The 21286-nt window shown below is 46.1% G+C and overlaps 1 protein-coding gene and 1 non-coding gene across 2 annotated transcripts; both read left to right on the forward strand.

Annotated features, from left to right (window-relative positions):
- The first annotated feature begins 2994 nt into the window (after window positions 1-2994).
- Window positions 2995-3069, forward strand: TRNAP-UGG. Its single transcript has one exon. It is a non-coding gene; the product is annotated as a tRNA-Pro (tRNA).
- Window positions 3070-4207: 1138 nt separating this feature from the next.
- LOC119315692 (NADH-ubiquinone oxidoreductase chain 1-like) lies at window positions 4208-4706 on the forward strand. The gene has a single exon (XM_037590215.1). It carries the CDS (start codon window positions 4335-4337, stop codon window positions 4704-4706), a length of 372 nt encoding a protein of 123 aa, XP_037446112.1. The 5' UTR covers window positions 4208-4334.
- Window positions 4707-21286: the final 16580 nt, after the last annotated feature.

Below are 21286 nucleotides of genomic sequence, written 5' to 3' on the forward strand. Positions count from 1 at the left end.
AAATCTGGCGTGACTACTCAAACACGAAAGCTAGGGAAGGGAATAGAAGGGCGGGTAGATCAATGTGATGATAGCACCACGCCAGGCACCGAAGACGAAAGAGAAACATCGTCGGTAACACTATACATTGTAGTCTCGCATTATCCACTGGATCCGCAGCTAACCAGATATAATGCTCAATGCTATGCAAAAGCAATAAAGGGGAGATTGTCTTCTAACTAACTATATAAGTAATTGATATAACTAGATGATTCTCGTTCAAAAGATTCTTCCCATTATCATTATATAGAGAGGCGGAGGCGCGTAGCAATAAAAAAGCTTGCTTGTTGGGCTGATGAGGCTCGAGAAATACTGTGAAGTGAAGATGCGCCATTACCGAAACCATTTCTTTGCTTTGGGCGAAGTTCCTTTATAGGGAGCTCACTTCCTTGCTTGGTTGGTTGGTTGAACTTGCTTTTTAGGTGCGGTGCGTGCGGGTCTAGTTTCATTTATGAGTGCTGCGTATATTTCCGTTAGTAATGGTTTTGAGCTTGGGAAGAAGGGATATGGGTATGGCATCATCCCAGATTTGATCTAAGGCTAGTTCCGTGTGTGCAACTACTATCTTATCTCAATATCAGGCTAAGGCTTGGCTAAGTTCTCTAGAGGTTTTCCTTATTGTCCTGGTTCTTACCTCAACAGGGCAGGGGAGATAGTTGGAAGTTGAATAGTCGTATCGTATCAGTTCAGAGAATCCCTGTTGAATGGCTTGGCTTTCAGTGTGAGTCTAGTTGACTGATTCCTAGGCTAGCTTCTCCTTATGTGCGGGTCTAGTCTACAGAACAGATGAAGACCCAGAACCAAGGAGAACAGAACGAATACCGATCTCAGAGCGGACAATCAATCCCAGTTCCTAGTTTCCTTCAAGCAATAGTCAGCCTGTTCCCGTTCTTCGTGTAGCAAACCTCCTATAGTGAATACGACTGAGAACGAGCTTGACTCCACTCACTGCAAAGGAACAACTGATTCTCCAGTACCGACGAAATGGAGAAAGTGTCCTCCGGGAACGCAATCTAGTACATTAGTTGGTGTAGCCAAAGAAGAGGATATCCCCTTTTTTGACCCATTGGTCTTCAGACCAGACCCATACCATAGCTACAAACACTTTTGAGTCAGAGGAGACTGGCCAGATCGCCTTCTTGAGGCTCTCTGGGCTTATCGGACATCAATCTGTATAGCCACTGGTCCCCTTCTCCTTAGTCGTTGGCATGGACGCCATTCTTCCCAGTGAACTCGACGATTCCTTCCCTGCGCGTTCTGCTCGACGACGATATGACTGATAATCAGAAGCGAGAGGCTCTGCTCTCGAAACTTGACCTCCTCGATTCGATCGATGGGAGAAAAAAAAGGTTACGAGCGGCAGAGCATGCACAAGTCTATCAACGTCAACTCAGCCGCGCTTTGGACCGATCCTACGAATAAGAGGCATTAACAAAGCATTTATGATTAGATAAAGAAAATGGTTGATGGCTATATGAATATCTAAAGTCCGCTTAGCCTCTCGAGGAGCTAGGAAGGATGGAAGAAAGCTTGACCATTTTTTCACTGAACTACTCGAACTTTTTGTTCAAAAAAGCGGAAATAGCTCAGTTCGAGAGAGGGTTGAGCTTCATCGGTTAGTGTGCACCAAAGGATGAGGTTTCTTTCCCATCCTACAAATTGAAACCGTTCTAGCTTGATACTGCGATATCATCAAATCATCCAACGGAGCATGGAAACCATTTCGGTGGCGGTAATGGCCTCCAGTAGTTTTCTATGGAACCATACCACTATGGTCATCTATATGATTAGACCGTGCCGCTTCACTAGACTTTCCTGAACCATCCATTTGATCCCCACAGTCGTGACACCACTTTCTAAACAAAAGTTTCCAAAATCCAATGCGGAACCAAGCAGTAAGAGAAATTCATCATGGTAATTATTAGTCGAAAACCAAAGTGGAACGGAGAGAACGGAGAGTCAGTTACAATGACAAAATTGTTGAGGAATCATGTTGAAAGAACAACATTCTGTGTCATAAATATCGTATATAGAGATTTTTCATGTATCGACGCTTTTGATTCAATTATGAAAGTACGCTGTACTGGACTTGCACCCCTAGTTACGCAGAAGTGCAAGCACAGAAGCGGATGACCGGACCTTACCAACATACTCAAAAAAGTATTCTATACTGGGGTCTGTGCTCTTGACAAGCAGTGTTTCCAGTCTAGCTGTGTCAAATCGGGTGTGAAGTGTCCTTCTAGGTTCTGGCTGGTAGAGCAGAGGACTGAAAATCCTCTTTAGTTTCATGCATGGGACTCTAAATCCCAATTGTGCTAGCTCTATGGTTCGATTCCACAACAGAACGAACAATGAATGAATGTGGGCGGTCAACCAGGTAAGCCTGTGCCCAGGAAAGAAAGGACTAGGGAGGGTTTGAGAGAAGCTTTCACAGTGGAAAATGCAAAAAAGCATATCGTTCTTAGAAATTGTGGAATTTTACTCAGTTAGAGCTATGGTTTAGCATCAAGAGGGAAGTTTTGTAAAAGCAACAGGAAGAATTGCTCAGATACCCGTGAGCGTATATAACTTGGGTCGTGTTATAAATGCTCTGGCTAAACCTATTGATGGGAGAGGCGAAATTGTAGCTTCCGAATCTCGCTTAATTGAATCTCCTGCTCCAAGTAGAATTTCCAGGCGTTCCGTATACGAACCTCTTCAAACAGGGCTTATTGCTATCGATTCGATGATCCCTATAGGGCGCGGTCAGCGAGAGTTCATTATTGGGGACAGACAGACTGGCAAAACAGCAGTAGCCACAGATACAATTCTCAAGAAAAAAGGGAAAGATGTAAGAAGAACGAGAGCGAGCCTTCACGAAATAAAATGCAAGTGAAAGAGAATTGTCAAAATTTCCTAAAAGCGGTGGTTCTTTTCTTTATGGATCGGGTAGATCCATATGTTCTGAGGGGGAGACGAGGTGTAGCGCAGTCTGGTCAGCACATCTGTTTTGGGTACAGAGGGCCATAGGTTCGAATCCTGTCACCTTGATGTGGTATTCACATAATGGGGCCGAAGTGCAAAGCCCCGTAGCCTATCCGCAGTCGGGAAGGCAGGCGAAAAGCGCGCACAAAAGAAAAAGAAAGCTAAAAAGCTTATTTTGCAATCCATTATCTTTGGTATTCTTCTATATTTAGATCATATTATATAGCTATTTCACAGGTTTTATTTACATACCTCAGTCATGTTATTTGTCTAGCCTTCAATCAGAATAGCCTCTCCACCGGTTCCGAAGATTCTTTCGGCATCAATGTGCTTTTGGAATCTTCCTATGAAACAAATAACATTCTGGAACAGTTTAGGACAGAACAGGCCGTAGTAGAAAGCGAGCTTTTTTCGCGTATAGCCACCTCAAAGCCCAATTAGCGCACGGGCTGCCCCCTCAACTCAACCCTGAAGAGTACGCAAACTTGGTCAGGGAGCATTTAGACGGTGCAGTTAGTATTGACCACTACCGCCAAGTCCATAATTCAAAAATTGATGAAGTCCACATAATGGAGCTCAAAAGCCGATTACCAAATCTACTTTTTTAGCATCTTGAAACCGCACATAAGAAATATTCTGAATGAATCACCTTACAATAACATACGAGAGACAACTTTCTATTTTGTCGAACAACAAGTCGAACCCAATGAACAATTCCATTCAAAGGAATGTTCTAGAGTTTTTTCCACTATATTCGCGATATTTAAAAAAATGGAAGAAATTCTTCACGATTTCTAGAGTTCCGGGATTACTTCACTGATATCGATTTTCGCCTAAGCACGGCCTCTAGGTTAGTTCAAAGTGTAATACAACGAACTATCGATACACCGAAAACGAGTCAAGATGGATACATAAAATGGAGACATCGTGGATTACCCAAATTGGGACGACGATAGGACATTTCACTTTCTTTCGCAATATTTCTGATCATGACTCAACCACTAGGAAAGGGGATTGCTTACTCTCAGCCACGTTTTCGCTTATGCTTAGTCAAGTGAGGATTCCATTCGAAGTAACGTAACAGGAGCACCATGTTCAAAACTTCTCGGGATCCGGAGTTTTTCGATAAAAGGTCCCATCCTTTAATATCATGATTGGGTCAACCAGGCCAGATCATAAGTGAAATAGTTTGATCAAGTCGACCAGGTCAGGCCCGATCATGAGTGAATAGAAAATCGAAAACGTACATAGCTGTTCCAGCGGAAATACTTTGTTTAATTCTACCACTTCTACTAGGAGTAGCCTTTTTAGTGCTAGCTGAACGTAAAGTAATGGCTTTTGTGCAACGTCGAAAGGGTCCTGATGTAGTGGGATCGTTCGGATTGTTACAACCTCTAGCAAATGGTTTGAAATTGATTCTAAAAGAACCTATTTCACCAAGTAGTGCTAATTTCTCCCTTTTTAGAATGGCTCCAGTGGCTACATTTATGTTCAGTCTGGTCGCTTGGGCCGTTGTACCTTTTGATTATGGTATGGTATTGTCAGATCCGAACATAGGGCTACTTTATTTGTTTGCCATATCTTCGCTAGGTGTTTATGGAATAATTATAGCAGGATGGTCTAGTAAGACGGGGGGCGGCCGTTCGGTCGCCTATGATATACGGACCAATTGGTCAAAAATGGGTTTGTGCCGCAGGTGTTGAACGATCTACTCTACACAGGTGTGGGCTTACAGGGCTAGGGCTCATAAACCCTTTCTTTCATTCATCAAGGGGTCGGTCACTTTTCCGGGCCGGGATCGAGAAGTGGAAGTCATAAAAAAGAGATGTTTCTCTTCGCACCTCATATCAAGAGGAAAGGTAGCTTGTCAAGCTGGTCTCACTATTGGAAATTCTAGCTTTCTTTTTTTTTCACCGGCTCTTCTTCTTTGTCAATGCTACTAAGGACCTGACGGTTCGCCTACTTGATGGATGAAAGAACATGAGAAAGGGTTCTAAAATAAAAGGCTAGAAAGTCTACTACAGTACAGTCAAAGTCAGCGGCTGAGTTTGCCTAGCCTCGCCTACTCATTTTTGTAGGCGAGCGAGTTAGCGAAGAGGCTTAGGGATAAGAGAGTGTCGGTGCGTACGTAGCCTTCATTCTACTACGCTACACAAAGTCACTTAGCTCGACGTTAATTAAGAGAGTAAAGGAGGAATACCCTACATAGAAGAACCACAGTTTGCTTACAAAGGTATAACCTTTAGCTCCCCGTGGCTAAGCTGCTTTGCACCACTGATAGTTAATTAAGATTCCATTTCAAAGGCGCTACTTTGTTTCGCAAGCCTTTGTCATTGTCAGTCAACTAAGGTTGGCCCTCGGCCCCCTGCGAATCCGTAAATCAGAGAGCATGCTGCAAAAAAAAGGATGGTCCCCTATGCATTTCATTCTTTCCGGAACGCAAAGAATTAAAGTACCTGACCCCCCATCATGGTGAACCTCTCCTTGTGATCGGGATGAGGTAGATGCCTCCCAGCCGGGGGGGGGGGCGGATCGAATCGGAGTTTCCTTAGGTAGCCACCGACCTACAGTTCTCCTTAAACTTCTGTGCTTGGTGGAAAAGAAGCAAACAAAGGTACGCTCGCTTGCTGTCTTGTTCTCTGCCGCGGACTGGGATCGCTCGCCAGCTAGGCCCTCTAGAAAAAAGTTGGAGCAACATTGTATGAGAACATATTACCCATCTTCGGGGACAAGGGGCAGAACGACCTCTCGATCTACTTACTGCAGCCCAGGACGGGCGTCGTCGTCTAGGCGTGACTTCTTGTTTTGATCTCCCCTACGCCTAGGACGTTGTCTGGGCCAAGAGCCATAGTTAGTTGTTGTTTCCATTTGGTTCTTCTTTCTCGTTGTTGATACCGGCAAGACCCAGCCAGATGATGATGTCTGCTGGTTGGTAGTGAGAGGACTCTTAGTACCCGCAAAAAAAGGGCGCTGGTGAAAAAAAACAATCATTTGATTTAGTTTCTTGCTCTCCCTTAGCAGCGGGAAAGGAGTCTATCTATCTGCCTAGCTTTGGTAGATTTCCCCCAACGCAATTCAAAAACGGAAATTCCACGAATCCCTGAGGTGGATAAGTCCGACGACTCAGCAGTAGTGCGGAATTGTTTCCGGTCCGGTGGATCTGATCTATAGTTAGGGGGCAATACATACCAAAAGGTTCGAAGAAGGAAGGCGCAGTATATAACCAACCCACCCATAGCCGGTCTAACTGCTGAGAAAGAAAAGTGCTTTTCTTTCCCTAAGAGTCCTCGAGTACACACAGCTATTGCGGATCCTTTGCGAGATCAGGATTTTGGATTCATAATTTAGAATCAATCCATGTTAGGTCAACATCGAGACAGAGCATCTCAGTTGGCTCTATCAAGGAAGTGAAACAGGCATTCCTAGGTTGAGGTTACCATTGGATTGACCCTCAATCAGGCCTCCGATTCCAAGGAGTTGATTCAGCAAGTTCCCTGCGCTACCCCGCGGGAAGTCTAATCGGATCTATCGGTGGTTCCATAATGAGTAGTTGAATACACATTGAGGGGGCCTTGCCTCCTCCTTCCCGCCCACACCTTCATTCTTTTCCTCCTCTGATCTTAGAAAGCATACTAAACTTCACTCCAATCTTTCTCCATTAGCAACAAGAGCAGCTCTATCTATCGGCCCTTGATGAGTAAGCTTAGCTATACCGCTTAGGTTGCAAAGCAGCAAGCTCCCTTCTAATGCGTTATTGCTTGGAGCCTTCTCGCTTAGTAAGCCGCCTTCGGCCCTTCCTCCTTCTTACTTTGTTTGGTATTCGCTCGCGGGTTTGTTTCCAGGTTCTTTCGTTCTTGGTTGGCTCACTCTATTGTTGTTTGTAGATCGTGCGTCCTGCGCATTGATCCGGCAGCGAGACCCGCCCTGGTTGTAAAGCGAAGCGAGCCGTCCTTCCTTTCATTCGTTGCTTTGTCTTCGGTTTGTTTTTAAACTCGACCTTCTATCGGGACTATGGTGACGAACCTTACTCCCCTCGGTCAAGTGGTTGACCCGTCTGTCCAATAAGTTTACTAAGTGAATGGGAATCCTATAGTTTGACCAGCCTGGGAAGAGTAGTCAGAGGCAATTCGCTAATATGGAGCTGTTTATATCGGCTTTCTTTCCTAACTAACAGGAAAAGAGAGACATGCAAGTTCGACTCTCGTTCTATCCATGTTCAACAGTCCCTTTCCATCTTGGTACTGTTGATGGCAGTACCGCTCAACTACGAGATGCTTGAAAGTCGATGTATCAATAATGTTCCCAAGAGTAGCATCGAGCCTTGAAACGGCAAGCCATGCTTCAAGCTAAGTCAGTATGGATCTAATTGATTGCTAAACTGAAGGAACGATCTCTGTCGAAGATTCTCATTCTGAAGCAGGTGCCTAGCTCTGGAAGAATGGACGGGATCATACCTATTTGAATTGAAGAACATTCTGTAACACTTGTTTTTGAGTGGGGAAGGAAAATAAGCACACAAGCGAACAACCATCTAACCGTCAGTCTGAACTCCCAGGATCAGTCCATCAGTAAGAAAAAGCTTCCGTTTCCGTCATTCAGCAGTGGAATGGAATAGTTCGATGGTATTGATCGTCCAACCATTGATTGGAATGTCTATCGTGATAAACCGTGTAATTCTATAAGCTAAGCAGATGAGGCAACAAAGAACCTAACCGTCCTCTCTGATTGACTTCATCAGAAGATTCCTATGGTCTGGTTTACCTTTCTTCTTTCCTTGCAACCTTGGATCGATATGGTTCATTCCTGGGCTATGCTCTTTCAACGGTTGACAGAAGAGGGGGACGGGCAAGGATGATCAGACTGCTTGGTTCGGTTCGTCAGAGGTATTAAAAAAACCTTCTTTTTGGTCTTTTCTTTCTTGCCGCCACTTTAACAGGTGCCGCTGCAATGAGAGCTTAAGTTGCGGAGTTTTTTCTGGATTCTTTTTTTTTGGTGCGCTCTTCCTTTTTTTGGATAGAAAGAAGGGTTCAGTGGGAGGGCAAGGGGTAGTTAAGTTTTAGGTTGGCTCTTGTTTTTTACAGACTTCCTTTTCGGTGTAATTTAATAAAGAAGTAGCAATTGTTCATTTCATTTCATTTTTTTGCATTGGTAGTTCTTTTTCATTTGAAAGGGCAAAGGGGGGAAGGGAAAGGATTGACCCTAAGGGATCATATTACTCAAGAAGACTTGGGGAAAATAGCAGGATTGGAAAAGTTCGAAGAGACTGAGGAAGACAAATCCATTGTCGAATCCTGCAGAGTGAGAACATCGAGTAGTGGGGGCTGGCTTCCACCCCTGAGAGAGCTTGATTTACCAGAAATCCCGCCGAGTCCTAGTGGGCCTAGATTCCATGATAAGTTCTGAGAAATGGAGGAAATGATGCATTCAAAGTTTGCAGAATTGCAAGAAAGAAAAAATCCTTGAAAGAAAAACCAAACAAGACCAGATGTTGCCTATTGTTATCGGGAACGAGACTAAATGTTCGGCCTTAATGAGATGGACCTTGATTCCTCTCCGGCCAGGAAAAGATGCGGCTCCTCTTTTTTCTACTACCTTCATCCTCGGGTGAAGCCGGTTGGCTCACCAAACAAGATATATACTGTGAAATCATTGGTAACCATGCCTAACGGTCGGTCATCTAAGCTATCGGCCAAGGCAAGTGAGAGCTGTTCAAGAGTTGGGGGCATATCTTTAGCTCGAGCAGCATCCGCTCCCGAAATGTGAGTTAAGCTTTAAAAAAAGAAGAAGAGCTACGAGTGGAACAGCTTCTTCTATTCCTTGTTGGCCTCCAGCTCCTTCTGTCCCTCAATCCTCTTCTCTGCCCTTTTTTTACTATTATGTGTGGCATGCCCCCTGTTCGTATCTTAACAGGGCAACCTTCTCTTGCAAACAATCCCTTCATCGCTAACACCGGTAATGCCCCATCCCTTTAATACTACCTTCGAGGAATTTCTCTCGCGTCCCTGTAGTGATAAGAGCGCATTCTCTAACAGCTTTGAAGCCGAGGCAGCCATCCTCTTGCCAATCCTAAACAAAAGAAAGAAAAGCCCTACCCGCCTTCATTGGTTGAGTAAGGGGCATTTACCTATCAGTCCTAGTCCTAAGGCGCAATCGGAGCACTAAGCCCAATTACAGCTTGACTCCGTAAATTAGACCTCATTCTCCTAGTCCTATTCCTGATTGTTATTTCGGATTCTGTGCCTGGGTGGTATCTTCTTACTATTGATTCAACCTCTTCGGGCAAACGTTGTCACTTCCTTTATTTGAAAAAGGGGTCTAGAACTACAGTGATCTGATACCTTCTTCCCTTGGTCTGGGTAGGTAGGTTATGTAGGCTACAACTGTTCATAGGTTGTTCGATCGCAAAAGGCCAAATCATCGATTACTAGTATGTCGGATATTGCCAGGAGGCCCTTCCCCCTATGTTTGACTCATCCTAGATGGGTTCACACCTGTTGATTCCGGTCAAAGAAAAAAGCTTTTTCACGGCATCTGTCCCATCACACCAATCTACGCCAAGATAAAGAATGCTGGGTTGCCAGGAACAAACCCTGTGATTCAAGGTCTTGCCTAGAATTTCCCTAAGAAAAATGCACCCCATTAATTGATCCCTCTTTAGAGTAGTATAAGTACATCCTCGACTATAGCACGAGTAGAGTCGAGTTCTCGTACTAACCTAAGAGCAGATATGCCGAAATATTTCCACGTTCAAGCAGCTAATCAGTAAACGACTTCTCCGTAACAGTTTGAAGATTAGCTCGCAACGCAAGTAGCGGCAAGAAAGGAGAGCAAGACTTCCTTTTCTAAAAGAAGAAAGAACTAGACTTCTATAAGAAGATTTTTATAATCGTAGATCGTGGAATATTCATCTATCTTATTAGGTAACTACTTTAGCTGCTCTCGAAACTGAACCATCGTGAATAGAACTAGCGCTTAAGGAAGAGTAGGATCTGTTAGCAAGTCATATTCAATCACCCGGTCTTCTCCTTCCTGGCTTTTAGATTTTCTGATTCTCTCTTGGATTTTCATACACTTAGCCGTGTACGTATCTTGGCTAAACTCGAACCTATAGTTGATCCATCCATACTCGGTAAAGAATCAAAAAGGTACTTGAAGACGACTTTGAATGGGAGGAGGTTTTCTTTTTATCCCCCCTAACCTTATTTTTATGTCTTCTTCGTTCTCAGTCCCTACGGTGCATTGTAGGATGATTTTCCTAAGGCCTTGAATTCGTTGGCCAGGTGATCAGGGTCCTCTCCCTGGTCCTATCGAACCAGTGACTTCTCTCCTGGGATTGAATATGTTTTGCCTTTCCCCGATGGTTCCGCATTCCTATGTGGGTAGGATTCGCCAGGGATGAGCGGCTTATTTAGCCTATGCGAAGCGCGAAGCATAAGAGAAGAGTGTAGCGAAGCGAGTTTAATACTTGTAGCGAATATAAGTAGTGTCAAAGCCTACACTGGCTTAGCTCTGCAGATGTTTTCAGGACGAAGACGGTGATACGATACCACTCGCCAGTGATGATAAGATTCACTCATAGCATAGGTGGAAGATCCATCCTATTTTCTTTATAGATTTATTTGTTCAAAGAAAATACGCCTAAAAATCATTCAGGGAACCTACTCTTGGTATCCTTTACCACATTCACTTTCCATATTCCCTTTCTTTAGTTCAGACGCTATCGTACCTCAGGGAAAATCCAAATTTCTATCAAAGATTCCCACCCAACTCTGGAATGACTCTCCCCTCTCTCCCTTAACATATAGAAGGCCTCTTATCCGTCAACCGCACCTTAATAGCTCAGACATCCGAGCCTTGCTGGATGATGCAGAAGGGCCAACATCAGAGGATCAATTGAATAACCAACTCTCCCGCCCCGCTGCCGCTACTGCTCGAAAGCCTTTGGATCCCCTACAGGACTGTCATGAGCCCCTACAAGGAGTCAAAATCAAGCCGAAACCAGATACAGGAAGTGTTGACCCGGATCAATTGAGTGCGAGCCCTTTTATCTTGAGCTGATTGTCCTTATTTTAGAGTTGTGGCGAAGGTAAATTGAGCTCTGGCCTGTGGGGAAGGAAAAGGCTCTGACGAAGCTCCAGGGATTACAGGAAGGTTTAGGCCGTAGCTCCAAACAGTCAGAAAAGAAGATGGTCCCGCCCTTACTTCGGCTTGAGGAGTCGTTTTCTCGCTATCTTCTTCGTCTGGATTAGCCTTTTAGTAGCCTAGTAGGTTGTTTGAGTTTCAGGAAAGGAAGAGGTGCCTTCTAAAACAGCCATTACCGCTATGTTTTTTTTCAATAAGTTCTTTTAGAGCATCGTGCCCCACTGTCCGAATAAAGTGTGCGCCTAAGGTGTCATGTGTTTAAGAATATACGTCTAATAGAAATACTTTCCCAATCCGTATAAGAGGAAATAAGGGTCCGGCAATAAGCAGTAGAAGAATAACCCGCAGAAGAAGTTTAATCGCTTCCAGAGATCGGAGCCAGACAAAGATAAGACTCCACCGCGGCACGATCGGGATGATTGGGTCAAAAATGAATCAAAACTTGTAAAACCCCGGTTTTGGCCTTGTTACTAAGGAGAAATTGACATACTTAGCAAAAAGAGATAGAATTATTTCAAAAAGAGATCAGGAAAGAGCCATTTCCCAACCAAATAAAACAGGAAAGCATGAGGCTCGAAGCCCTTTCTCATTTCGAATTTCATCTTAGTATCGATAATGCCCCGCCCAAGAGTATTTCATCGCAATCACACGCTAGCTTGGTTGGAAAAGCTCGTTTGCACCCACTAACTAATACCTTCTCGTCAGTATGGAATTCTCCATGCTTTCGCCTTGCTTTGTAGTCATTTTCTATGAGTAATCGGTCCGAACTCAATTTCAAGAAAAAACTCTATCTCGCCTGTGGCCAAAAGTAGTGAAAATGGTATTTAGCTTAGTCAATATACAACACAACTGCTGATTCTTCGCGAGATGAAAACCCTTTGTCCTCCGTCTGCAGGGGCAATTCCTGAGAAAAGTGCTAATAGCCCTTGTTTTGGTCATGTCCACAGGCCTTTCCATTCGTCTTTATTCGTCTTTCTTCCGGCAATCTATGCATAATTCTACTTCTTGAACCACCGAATCTGCTTTTGAAAATGGATAACTAGCTCCATTCTGCGTCAAGTACTAAGGATGGGCCCAAAGCACACTTTTGAAAGGCATCGGTCACCTTAAAAACCCCAAAAGTAGGAAGTCTAGCGTGCTTCTTTAGTGCTGCTCTTCGATCAGATGCTTTCTCATTGAACGAGGCATATTAAAGTGAAAGAAGTTCCAGGTCGAGTCCCGAGAAGGTGATAGTTGATTTTGATCATGAAGTTGGCACTGGACTTTGGAATTGATTCTGGACCCCCACCTGCTCAGGACGCCCCGCCTGCTCAGGACGATCCCATTACGGATTTTCTGGAGGGGGACACGCTTGACCCAGCGCAAAAACGGGAATTCAGAAATATTCTAAATTTCTTGAAGACCAAAAGAAGAACGAACCTTCAAAATGAGCGAATCGTAATAAAAAGATGTTGGGGGGCGAGGGTAGTAGTTACGAATCCAGGGCAATCAACCACTATCTAAAAACCCAGGTTGGACAACTGCGTGCTGGGGGATTAGTAGGGGATTTTGTCGTAAAGGAATTACGGAAATGGAAAAGGGACTTCAAAGCTCAGAAGAGACGGTCCCACTTCTATCAGGGCCTTCTCGGGGTCTTGAGCAATGTTAATTTGCATTGATTGCAAACAGGGTGCGGGATTCTCTGACGCAAACAAAGAAATGGTCCCGGAGAAAGGAATCAGTCTCTTCAGTCCGGCGCATGCCTCAAATTCATTTTTCCTTTGAATTACTCATTTTTTTTAATTTCGCACCAGAAACTTTTCTAGGAGAAGTTCGAATCCGTTCCGTTCGGATATTGATCGGTCTTGGTTTGACATGGTTTACGCGTTACTGGTTCCCGGAAGAGTCAATTTCTCCATTAGCTAAACCCTTTATTACCCTACCTTTGGACTCGTATTTTGTTTGTACACGATCAACGGAGGCCCCCCCGACATATGTTGCAACGTCTTCAATAGCATGCTCTTACTTCGTCTTTCCCTTAATAAGTCATCAAATTTGGTGCTTTTTGATCCCCAGTTGCTATGGGGAACAAAGGCAGAAATACAATAGAATCCTCCATTTAAGTGGTTCTCGCTTCTCCTTGTTCCTGCTCCTAACTCCTCCCCGGGTAGTTCCCAATGTTTGGCACTTTCCATACTTCGTGGGTGCAACATCAACAAATTCGCTCATGATCAAGTTACAACCTAAGATCTATGACTATATTATGTTAACTGTTCGTATTTTGTTCATTCCATCGGTATGCTCCCAGGTACCTGTAATTGTGATCTGTTTGCCAGAACCAAGGGGTCTTTCTGTGGAAACCTTCACGACCAATCGTCATTTTTTGATGGTTTTTCCGCTTTTCACAGTTGCTCTTTCCACACCCCCGGATCTCTGGTGCCAAACCGCCGCCCCTTTCCTTATATATTCGATAATCGAGTTTGCTATCTTTGTGGCATTGATTGTACAAGTTCGTGAAGAGGGCTGGACGAGTAGAATGAGGGAAAGCGGCTCGATCAAGAAAAAAGAGGAGTAGACTAGAAAACCTAGAACTTCAAAAGTCACTATCAATGAATGAGGAACTTCACCGAAATTTAAAATTATAGAATTCTATGGCTAAGTGAGAGTGTTCACGCATTATAGTCCGATTTCCTTGTTCGTTGTGTTGAGCGCCTCCCTCGAAGGACCCAAACATGGGGAAAAGAGTGCTCAGGTTTATCCCCGAACACCCCAGTACTAGCGGCATGGGGGCAGAAGCCGACGACTCGCCATCTCTCAGAATTGATAAATAGCCGCACAGAAGGTAATATTTTAAATATTAAATTCCAACAGCATTGCTTAGCGCATATGAACAAGTTTTCAGCGCACAGGACAAAACGAGCGAGTTTTACTCAAAAATTACATCCCTGGAACATTCATCCGCCATAAGGCGGGCACCCTTCAGAACATCCTTATAATAATTCTCGGGCTTGCAATGCTCTTTCCCCGGCGGTGGCCCGTCCTTCACAAGATTCTCAACATCCAGCTTGCCCCAGTGCACCTTAGCATGGGCAAGGGCCCTACGGGCACCTTCAATGCAGACGGAGCGCTTGATGACTTCGAGCCTTGGACAGGCCCCCACCAGCCGCCGCACCAGCCCGAAATAGCTCCCAGGCAGAGCTTCTCCAGGCCACAGCCGAACTATGAGGCCCTTCATGGCCTGTTCGGCCGCCTTGTGGAGCTCGACCAGTTGCTTCAGCTGGTCGCTCAGGGGCACGGGGTGTCCGGCCTCAGCATACTGAGACCAGAACACCTTCTCCGTCGAGCTGCCCTCCTCGGCTCGATAGAATGCGGCGGCATCAGACACGCTACGGGGAAGATCTGCGAACACTCTTGGAGAGCTCCGGATTCGGGTAAGTAACAAGTAACACACGTTTATGTGTTTGCTTTGCATAAAGAATGCCTTACCCGCCGCTATCTTTTTCACCGCATCCAACTCCTGGAGGGTCTTTTGGGATTCGACCTTGGCAGACTTGGCATTTTCAATAGCCACCGCGAGCTCGGACGCTCGCGTCTTTGAGTCAAGCTCCAAACTCTCATGTTTTTTCATGAGAGCCTGGAGCTCTTGCCGCACCTTGCCAACCTAGGCCTCATACTTCTCCCGCTCGGTGCACTCCGTGCCCGCCCTCTTCTCGGCCTCGAACAGCGCTTGCTTAAGGGTCGCCACCTCAGACGTGGCCCCTAAAATAGCCACGATAATACTGTCATTTTTTGCAATTGCACTTTTTTATATATATATTTAAACAAGGTATTTCTTACCTTCCTTATCCTTGATCTGCTTCTTGGCATGCCCGAGCTCTTCCTCGGACTGCTCGAGGTTCTGCTTTAGCGTGTCCACTTCCGCAGTCAGTGCAACGGATGCCAGCAGAGAAGACTGCATACGCATATTGACTCATTTTTGTTAGACTCCTGTGAATTTTATTTGATCCTCTATTCGGCTTTTCTTCCCGAACGCCAAACAGAGCATCAGGGGCTACTGTCTATGCGGTAATATTATTTACACATTCTTTACTTACCTCAAAGCCTGTTAAAAGGCTAGCACAAGCTTCAGTCAGTTCGCTCTTGGCGGACTGAACCTTCTGGGCCATCGCACTCATAATGGTGCGGTGCTCCTCATCGATGGAGGCGCCTTTGAGCACCTCCAATGGATTATCTGGTGCCTTCGGTTGGACGGGGGTCACCGGCACGGTGGGCTTGCTCCCCTTGGAAGGAGGTCGCCTGCCGGACTCTGGAACCTTTGAAGGTTCCGGAGCGGTGTCCGGCCTAGAGCCGGACATGGAGCCCTGGGGGTTTTATCCCATTTACTCCTGGAGTCCGGGAGGTCGCCTTGCGGCGCCTCCAGGACCACCTCCTCCTGGCTTGGAACCTGTTGGGACAACACTTCAGCGTCGTCCGTTGGGCGGGGGGAGGTAGCCGTCGGAAGCAAATTCACATCCGACGAGTCCAGTGAACCGCTCGACGACGCGTCGAGCCAGTCTTTGGGTGGGCTGCATAATCATATTCGACATAGGGAAAGTTGTGCAATAAAGGAATACTATGAATTACTCTGGTATCTGGATACTTACGATTTTGCCAGGGGCTTGGCCCTAAGCGGCCAATCCTCTCCGCCGTCGTCGGCGTTGGTGGAGTAGTCCGGAGGAAGGGTTTTCCCCTTCTTGGACCCTTCGGCCTCCCCAGTGAGGGCGGCCTTCCTTTTCTTCTCTCCCCCCGCTGGAGGGGGAGAGGACTCTTCTTCCTCCTCCTCGTCTTCACGGGAGGAATGCACCTTGGAGCCGTCGGATGATGAACCCGACACCTCCTGGCGTCGGGCACTTTTTCGAGTCCCCGTGGCGTTCTTCTCCAGCACCACATAGGGTGCCGGAACCAGCAGCTTCGCCAAGCAGGCATCGGCTGGGTCTTCGGGCAAAGGAGCCGGACAGTCGATCTGTCTGGACTTCGCCTGCCAATCCTGTCAAAGGTAAGGGAGCTTAGATCCCGCATAGAGTTAAACTACAAAAAACTAATACCCTGTAAAAGGTACAAACAACTTACCGCGCTAGCATGACGCTGCGCGCTGAATCCGCGATCCTCGGTAGTGGATGTGGGAGCCTCGGCGCCCTTGAAAAGCACCTTCCAGGCATCTTCGTACGTCGTGTCGAAGAGCCTGCTCAGAGATCGGTGTTTCACCGGGTTGAACTCCCACAGAATGAAGGCCCGTTGTTGACACGGGAGGATCCAGCGGATGAGCATAACCTGGACTACGTTGACAGGCTTGAGCTGCTTGTTCACCAGGGTTTGGATGCATGTTTGCAGTCCAGTCACCTCTCCTTTGTTGCCCCACGACAGGCCCGTCTCTTTCCAGGATGTGAGCCGCGTTTGAGGTCCAGACCGGAACTCGGGGGCTGCGACCCACTCAGGATCGCGCAGCTCAGTGATGTAAAACCACCCCGATTGCCACCCCTTCAGGGTCTCCACAAAGGAGCCCTCGAGCCATAAGACGTTGGGCATCGTGCCCACCATGGCGCCTCCGCACTCCGCCTGGTTGCCGCGCACCACCTTCGGCTTGACATTGAAAGTCTTGAGCCATAGGCCGAAATGGGGGCGGATGCAGAGGAAAGCCTCGCACACGACGATAAACGCCGAGATGTTGAGGATGAAGTTCGGGGCCAGATCATGGAAATCCAGGCCGTAGTAGAACATGAGTCCCCGGACGAATGGGTGGATAGGAAATCCCAGTCCGCGGAGGAAGTGGGGAAGGAACACTACCTTCTCATGGGGCCTTGGGGTGGGGAGGAGCTGCCCCTCTTCGGGAAACCGGTAGGCGATGTCATTAGACAAGTATCTGGCCTTCCTCAGTTTTTTGATGTGTCCTTCCGTGACGGAGGAGACCATCCACTTGCCTCCCGCTCCGGGCATGGCTGGAGAAGGTTAAGGCGGGGAGTGCGGACTTGGGCGCTGGAGCTTGAGTGCACGAAAATGGATAGGCAAAGGAGGAAGAAGGCGTAGGTGAAAAGGTGGATCCTTATCCCCTTATATGGGTGGACGCAACTACGTGTCCCCACCAGCCTGGTAAAACTCGCTTATCTCCAAGCGCCGTAATCTACGGCACTGTTGGGTTACCCACGCCCGTATTGATGAGAATCCTGGAATAAGGGGACACGATCTCTGCTTCGACGAGACGTGCCAAGGAAACCGCCTCGCATGACACGCTGAGGTGGGACAATGAAACGATTCGAATAAAGGCTTGGCCGTGGTGCGATGTCGCACTAAGGAATACGTCAGCAGAATAGATTTGTGTAAATATTATTCTCTCTATGGCAATATGTAGAAACTTATTTTGCAGAGCTGGACACTATCTTTGTGTTCAAAATCTTCTATGAAGTACTTGGAGGAGGAACCCGCCTTGCAATGCCGAAGACAATCTGCGTGCCGGACTCGTCGACATTGAAGCCTGGTTCAGGGGCTACTGAGGGAGTCCTGGATTAGGGGGTGTCCGGATGGCTGGACTATACCTTCAGCCGGACTCCTGGACTATGAAGATACAAGATTGAAGACTTTGTCCCGTGTCCGGGAGGGACTTTCCTTGGCGTGGAGGGCAAGCTTGGCGATACGGATATGTGGATCTCCTACCATTGTAACCGACTTTGTGTAACCCTAACCCTCTCCGGTGTCTATATAAACCGGAGGGTTTTAGTCCGTAGGACAACATACAGAACAACAATCATACCATAGGCTAGCTTTTAGTGTTTAGCCTCTCCGATCTCGTGGTAGATCTACTCTTGTACTACCCATATCATCAATATTAATCAAGTAGGACGTAGGGTTTTACCTCCATCAAGAGGGCCCGAACCTGGGTAAAACTTGGTGTCCCTTGCCTCCTGTTACCATCCGGCCTAGACGCACGGTTCGGGACCCCCTACCCGAGATCCGCCGGTTTTGACACCGACACTCAGTACCGAACGTACGACACCTCCGCGTTCAGCACACGTTCAGCTCGGTGACGTCTCGCGAACTCACGATCTAGTAGAGCTCGAAGGAGAGTTTCATCAGCACGATGGTGTGGTGACGATGTTGATGAAGCTACCGTCGCAGGGCTTCACCTAAGCATCGCTACAGTATGACCGAGGTGGATTATGGTCGAGGGGGGCACCGCACACGGGTGGGAGAGATCAATGATCAACTTGTGTGTTCTAGGGAGCCCCCTGCCCCCGTCTATAAAGGAGCAAGGTGGGAGGTCGGCCGGCCCTGTAGGGCACGCCAGGAGGAGGAGTCCTCCTCCTAGTAGGAGTAGGACTCCCATCTTTCCTACTCCTACTAGGAGGGGAAAAGGAAGGGGGAGCAGGAGAAGGAAAGGGGGGGCGCCCCCCCCTTCCTAGTCCAATTCGGACCAGAGGGGGAGGGAGAGCGTGGCCTGCCCTGGCCGGCCCCTCTCTCTCTCCACTAGGGCCCAACAATGCCCATTAACCCCTGGGGGGTACCGGTAACCCCTCCTGCACTCCGGTAAATTCCTTATTTCACCCAGAACTCTTCCGATGTCCAAATGTAGGCTTCCAATATATCAATCTTTATGTCTCGACCATTTAGAGACTCCTCGTCATGTCCATGATCATATCTGGGACTCCAAACTACCTTCGGTATATCGAAACATATAAACTCATAATATCGATCATCACAGAACTTTAACCGGGCGGACCCTACGGGTTCGAGAACTATGTAGACATGACTGAGACACGTCTCCAGTCAATAACCAATATCGGAACCTGGATGCTCATATTGGTTCCTACATATTCTACGAATATCTTTATCGGTCAAACCGCATAACAACATACGTTGTTCCCTTTGGCATCGGTATGTTACTTGCCCGAGATTCGATCGTCGGTATCTCGATATCTAGCTCAATCTCGTTACCTGCAAGTCTCTTTACTCGTTCTGCAGTGCATCATCTCACAACTAGCTCATTAGTTGCATTGCTTGCAAGGCTTATAGTGATGTGCATTACCAAGAGGCCCAGAGATACCTCTCCGACAATCGGAGTGACAAATCTATTCTTGATCTATGCCAACTCAACAAGTACCATCGGAGACACCTGTAGAGCACCTTTATAATCACCCAGTTATGTTGTGACATTTGGTAGCACACAAAGTGTTCCTCCAGTAATCGGGAGTTGCATAATCTCATAGTCATAGGAACATGTATAAGTCATGAAGAAAGCAATAGCAGTAAACTAAAACGATCAAGTGATAAGCTAACAAAAAGGGTCAGGTCATTCACATCATTCTCTAATGATGTGATCCCGTTTAATCAAATGACAACTCATGTCTATGGTTAGGAAACATAACCATCATTGATTCAATGAGCTAGTCAAGTAGAGGCATACTACTGACAATCTGTTTGTCTATGTATTCACACATGTATTATGTTTCCGGTTAATACAATTCCAGCATGAATAATAAAAATTTATCATGATATGAGGAAACAAATAATAACTTTATTATTGCCTCTAGGGCATATTTCCTTCAGTCTCCCACTTGCACTAGAGTCAATAATCTAGATTACACAGTAATGTTTCTAACACCCATGGAGTCTTGGTGCTAATCATGTTTTGCTCGTGGAAGAGGCTCAATCAATGGGTCTACAACATTCAGATCCGTATGTATCTTGCATATCTCTATGTCTCCCACCTGGACTTGATCCCGGATGGAATTGAAGCGTCTCTTGATGTGCTTGGTTCTGTTGTGAAATCTGGATTCCTTTGCCAAGGCAATTGCACCAGTATTGTCACAAAAGATTTTCATTGGACCCGATGCACTAGGTATGACATCTAGATCGGATATGAACTCCTTCATCCAAACTCCTTAATTTGCCGCTTCCGAAGCAGCTATGTACTCTGCTTCACATGTAGATCCCACCACGATGCTTTGTTTAGAAATACTCCAACTGACAGCTCCACCGTTCAATATAAACACGTATCCGGTTTGCGATTTAGAATCATCTGGATCAGTGTCAAAGCTTGCATCGACATAACCATTTACGACGAGCTCTTTGTCACCTCCATAAATGCGAAACATATCCTTAGTCCTTTAAAGGTATTTCAGGATGTTCTTGACCATTGTCCAGTGATCCACTCCTGGATTATTTTGGTACCTCCCTACTAAACTAATAACAAGGCACACATCAGGTCTAGTACACAGCATTGCATACATGATAGAGCCTATGGCTGAAGCATAGGGAACACTTTTCATTTTATCTCTATCTTCTATAGTGGTCGGGCATTGAGTCTTACTCAACTTCACACCTTGTAACACAGGCAAGAACCCTTTCTTTGCTTGATCCATTTTGAAATTTTTCAAAACTTTATCAAGGTATGTGCTTTTTGAAAGTCCAATTAAGCGTCTTGATCTATCTCTATAGATCTTGATGCCAAATATATATGCAGCTTCTCCGAGGTCTTTCATTGAAAAACTCTTATTCAAGTATCCTTTTATGCTATCCAGAAATCATATGCCATTTCAAATCAGCAATATGTCATCCAGATATAATATTAGAAATGCTACAGAGCTCCCACTCACTTTCTTGTAAATACAGGCTTCTCCAAAAGTCTGTATAAAACCATATGCTTTGATCACACTATCAAAATGTTTATTCCAACTCCGAGAGGCTTGCACCAGTCCATAAATGGATCACTGGAGCTTGCACACTTTGTTAGCTCCCTTTGGATTGACAAAACCTTCTGGTTGCATCATATACGACTCTTCTTCCAGAAATCCATTCAGGAATGCAGTTTTGACATCCATTTTCCAAATTTCATAATCATAAAATGCGGCAATTGCTAACATGATTCGGACAGACTTAAGCATCACTACGGGTGAGAAAGTCTCATCGTAGTCAACTCCTTGAACTTGTAGAAAACCTTCCGCAACAAGTCAAGCTTTGTAGTCAGTAACATTACCATCAGCGCCAGTCTTCTTCTTGAAGATCCATTTATTCTCGATGTCTTGCCGATCATCGGGCAAGTCAACCAAAGTCCATACTTTGTTCTCATACATGGATCCCATCTCAGATTTCATGGCCTCAAGCCATTTTGCGGAATCTGGGCTCACCATTG

Source organism: Triticum dicoccoides, chromosome 6A, assembly GCF_002162155.2.
Source record: "Triticum dicoccoides isolate Atlit2015 ecotype Zavitan chromosome 6A, WEW_v2.0, whole genome shotgun sequence".
NCBI lineage: Eukaryota > Viridiplantae > Streptophyta > Magnoliopsida > Poales > Poaceae > Triticum > Triticum dicoccoides.

Coding starts and splice junctions, on each gene's coding strand:
- LOC119315692 (XM_037590215.1), top strand. CDS start 4,335: ATGGCTTTTGTGCAACGTCGAAAGGGTCCTGATGTAGTGGGATCGTTC.